The 4,200-nt window shown below is 38.2% G+C and overlaps 1 protein-coding gene across 1 annotated transcript; it reads left to right on the top strand.

Annotated features, from left to right (window-relative positions):
- The first annotated feature begins 731 nt into the window (after positions 1–731).
- On the top strand, positions 732–3,483 carry atg101 (autophagy related 101). Its single transcript, XM_042499454.2, has 2 exons — positions 732–1,268; positions 2,223–3,483. The coding sequence occupies exons 1-2, from the start codon at positions 1,017–1,019 to the stop codon at positions 2,625–2,627; spliced, it is 657 nt and encodes a 218-aa protein (XP_042355388.1). The 5' UTR covers positions 732–1,016; the 3' UTR covers positions 2,628–3,483.
- Positions 3,484–4,200: the final 717 nt, after the last annotated feature.

Here is a 4,200-nt window from a genome sequence, read left to right as displayed (position 1 = left end):
AAACAACAAACAAATAACAAATACATACAAAAAATATATGTATGTATATACATCACGTCTTTTGTCATATATATACAGTTAAGTGCAAAAAACAACCCCCCAACCCAATAAAACAGCTATTTTTATCCCTCAAAAAACATGCACTGTATTATTTTTGGGTGTCATTCTAAGCTTTTGCCTTGAAATTGGTCATTTTTACCTGATGACATAATTTTACCCTATGCGACATATGGACAAAATACATGCCATTTCCACTGGGTGCAGTGTCACAGTCAATGTTGCTGAAAATAACTGACATATCTCAGGCTGTGATAAAGATAATTTTTTTTTTTTAATCTAAAAATATGGTGGCATCATGACAAATACCTTAGATTTAAAGGATTACAATTCTGAAAATTAATGATTTTTTGATATTTATGAATACAACTTATGTTTGTTGAAAATATTAAATATAATAAAATAAAAATGAATAAATAAGAAATTATATATATAATTATATTAATGTAAAATATTTTTAAAACTTTATTTTGAAAAGGCATTTTCTACGCAGAGCGATACGAGTGTGTGTAACATCAAAACAGACAATATAAGTTAAAAAACCTGTACATTTCTGTGAGAATTTCGCTGTATTTTTGTTACAGCGTACATAAAATATACCTCGTTAAAAACACAAGACGTTAGAAAAACACGAATCAGGAGCGCTGTTTTGAGCCTCGCGGTTCGCCGTAGCGTGTCTTGTTGTCATCATTGCCTCATCTTCCCGTCCCGTTTGTAGCAAACATTAGCTTTAGCCTTAGCTTTTGTAACAATGTCTCCGTGGTCAGTTCGCACGCATTTAATCTGAAAGCAGGTTCACATTTACAATAACATTATTTTGTGTTTTATTATACTGTAATACGCAGTGTGGGATAGGCCCCGCCCTCCGCGGAGGTAAACAAAATATATCTTCGTCACTGATCGAGCTGCCACCATCACCCGAGCTGTCTACTGTTAATGGAAATAAACATCGTCTCGTCATGAATTGTCGATCAGAAGTCCTCGAAGTGACCGTGGAGGCGAGGCAGGTGGAAGAGGCCATGCTGTCTTTGCTGCACACCATCTTACTGCACCGCAGCACCGGGAAGTTTCACTACAAAAAGGAGGGCACCTACTCCATAGGTACCGTGGGGACACTGGACATCGACTGTGACTTCATCGATTTCACCTTCGTCAGGGTGTCCTCAGAGGAGCTGGACAGGGTCATCAGGAAAGCTGTGTCAGAGTTCAAGGTAACTGTGTGATTGTTGACTGTCATGCACATGCAGGCCTGTAATTTGACTAGTTTTACGACATGTTTTGGTTGGATAAGATCAGACTTTACTGTCTCCCTTGGGAGAAATTTGTCCAGGCTTACAGTTTAATAACGACGTACAGGGTAACCCCTGGATGTGTGCACCCCAAGTGTATTGCACAATACCCCAGACCCAAGTTTTTTAAAGTAATTGCACTTAAGTCCTATACACAATTACTGCACAAGTGCCCTACATGAGGTTAACCCTCTAAAATCACAACAAATGTGGATTTCTTTCAAAAACATGGTAGGAAGGTGATGAGTAACTTAACAACATATGGCCCCAAAATTAGCAAGAAATCAGCTAAAAGAAACAAAATTACTCAAAATTAATCAACACACACACAATTGTAGAATATAGTTTAAAGTATCATTTTCTGTCAATTGAGGCATTGAAAGGGTTAATGCATAAATGCCCAACATCAAGTTATTTCACAGATGCCCTACACCAGTGATACTCAACTTATGGCATGTGGGCCAAATCTGGCCCACAGTAGAGTGCCGAGTGGCCCCCTCAACCGTTTTTTAATTCACAAAGAAAATAAATTGATTCCTGCTGGGATTTTTTTCTCTGTGCCTTTAATGTAAATAAGGTGCATAAAAATACATAATAAAAAAGAACTTTTTATATATTAGAATAAAAGTGCCAGTCCAGGCTCAGCCCCGAATGTCCCAAAATCCTAGAAATGTCCTTGTGTACATTTAATCTGTGCAGTAGTGATCTGAATATAACAGTCAGGTTAGATAGTCACCGTGAGCTTTTGCAGAACATGCGGGCGTGGAGTAATTCTTGAACAGACATACTCAAAATGAAAAAAGAAAAATAATCAAAATGAATACCTGCTTGTATATTATTACCTCCCCATCAATAACAACTGTGCCGTGGTTACAGGATGCTTTGAGCAACTCTGGCAGCGACGGCATGGGCCAAATCTCCCTGGAGTTTTACCAGAAGAAGAAATCCCGCTGGCCTTTCTCCGATGAGTGCATTCCCTGGGAAGTGTGGAGCATCAAGGTCAACGTCGTCAACCTGGCCAACGAGCAGGAGAGGCAGATCTGCAGGGAGAAAGTGGGCGAGAAGCTGGGCGAGAAGGTCATCAATGTGGTGGAGGTCATAAACCGCCACGAGTACCTGCCAAAGATGCCCACCCAGTCTGAAGTGGACAATGTTTTTGACACCAGTCTCAAGGATGTGCAGCCGTACCTTTACAAAATCACGTACCAGATCACAGACTCTCTGGGCACCTCTGTAAGCACGACGATGAGGAGGCTTATCAAGGACACTCTGGCACTGTGAGGACAACACAGAGAGGAGAAAGATCTAGAAGATTTGATCCATAATTGTATATTTAGTCATAACTGACACCTGATTTAATGCTAAAACACACAATTTGACAACTGCACTGCTGCTACAATGAAGCCCACAATCAGGCATTTCTTTCATGTCTCTGCTGCGATTTTGGTATTGTTTGTACCTAATGATTCTTGATTGTGTAATGTCAATTTAACCCTTTAAAACCTGAGCAAATTGGCTTTATTTCTTCTAAAAACAAGGGAAGAAGGCAAGTGCAACAAAAGAATAAATTACTCCAACATTTAAAGAAACTGAAAGTACAAGAAAAAAGGAAAAAATAGAAAATTAATAATTAAAAAAAACAACAACAAGGAAATGACCTGGTAAAAGTGCTTAAAAATTCAAAAAAAATTTGTAACATAATGTTAAATATGATTACGATCCCTTCTTTTCTTTTTTTCCCAAAACTTTTTTCTTACCTTTTAAAATAATTTTCTACATCTATTAATTTCTCACAAGTTGTGAAATATTTTGATGAAGTCTTGTGTGTGTGTATGTGTTTTTTTTTAAGAAATTGCACCAATTTGCTTCAGGTTCAAAGGTTTAAATACTTGTGAAAAGCATCTAAAAGCGGCACAAGAAAAGTATGTCACTATAGGTTTCAAAGGGTTAAAAGATATTTTGCTTTTTAACTCTACTCTTTCCAAATCACCTTTATTTTCCACCATCTAGAAATGCAACTTCATTACAATAGCAAGTAACACTATATATAAGTTAAATTCTCAAAAAAAAGTTGTTTTGCAATAATTTCAAATGTAAATTACTGTTTATCTTTGACAATAAATGTTGTTCATTGCCACTGATGGTACTTTCAGTCTACATTCACAGCTCTTTCCGTCTAAACATTGATAAAAACAACTGATAGATGAAAACAACTGCTGGCAAAGGGAAACTCATAAAATAAGATGAAATCAGTTTTTTTTTCTTCATGCAAAAGATGTGGCGGAGTTTGCGAGCAGGTTTCCTCATCTGCGCGAAAACTTCCTCTCTGCGCACAGTTTGACGGAGTGTGTGACCTTACACACGGGTAGGACAGGATTTCCAGTTTGCCATTTTTCCAAATTAAAGCAAACACCTCCTAAGTTCAGTCCGGAGTTCCCAGCCAGAAGTGGTCACGGTGGCCCGCAGCTTGAAAAACATCCCCATGGCTCGGCGTCGTCTGCCAACAGGATAACGCGTGTGTCCGCTCTCACATGCTTTTACTCGCACAGGTAGAGGAATCGACAGTCACAGCGATGACACCAACAACTGGCTGTTCATTATCTGTGCGGGTGAGCAAAGGAAAGCTTATGCAACGCCTGTATGTGCAACACAAGGTCAAACACTCACAGTAGGTGAGGGGTTATAGATATTTGAGATTTTGGAACAAATGGCAAAAATGTTCTTTTACCCTAAATTACCTAAATTATTTCCAATCATGTCAATACTGCACAAAGACCCTCTTATATCTGCTTTGAAGTACTGAGGCACTATGCTATGGAAGACAAAATATGACTTAAGTTTCAATAAATAAACA

Source organism: Plectropomus leopardus, chromosome 15, assembly GCF_026936395.1.
Source record: "Plectropomus leopardus strain MGB_pleo_1.0 chromosome 15, ASM2693639v1, whole genome shotgun sequence".
NCBI classification, from domain to species: domain Eukaryota; kingdom Metazoa; phylum Chordata; class Actinopteri; order Perciformes; family Serranidae; genus Plectropomus; species Plectropomus leopardus.
The sequence above is the reverse complement of the archived record's forward strand: the minus strand, read 5'-3'. Positions and strand labels throughout refer to the sequence as shown.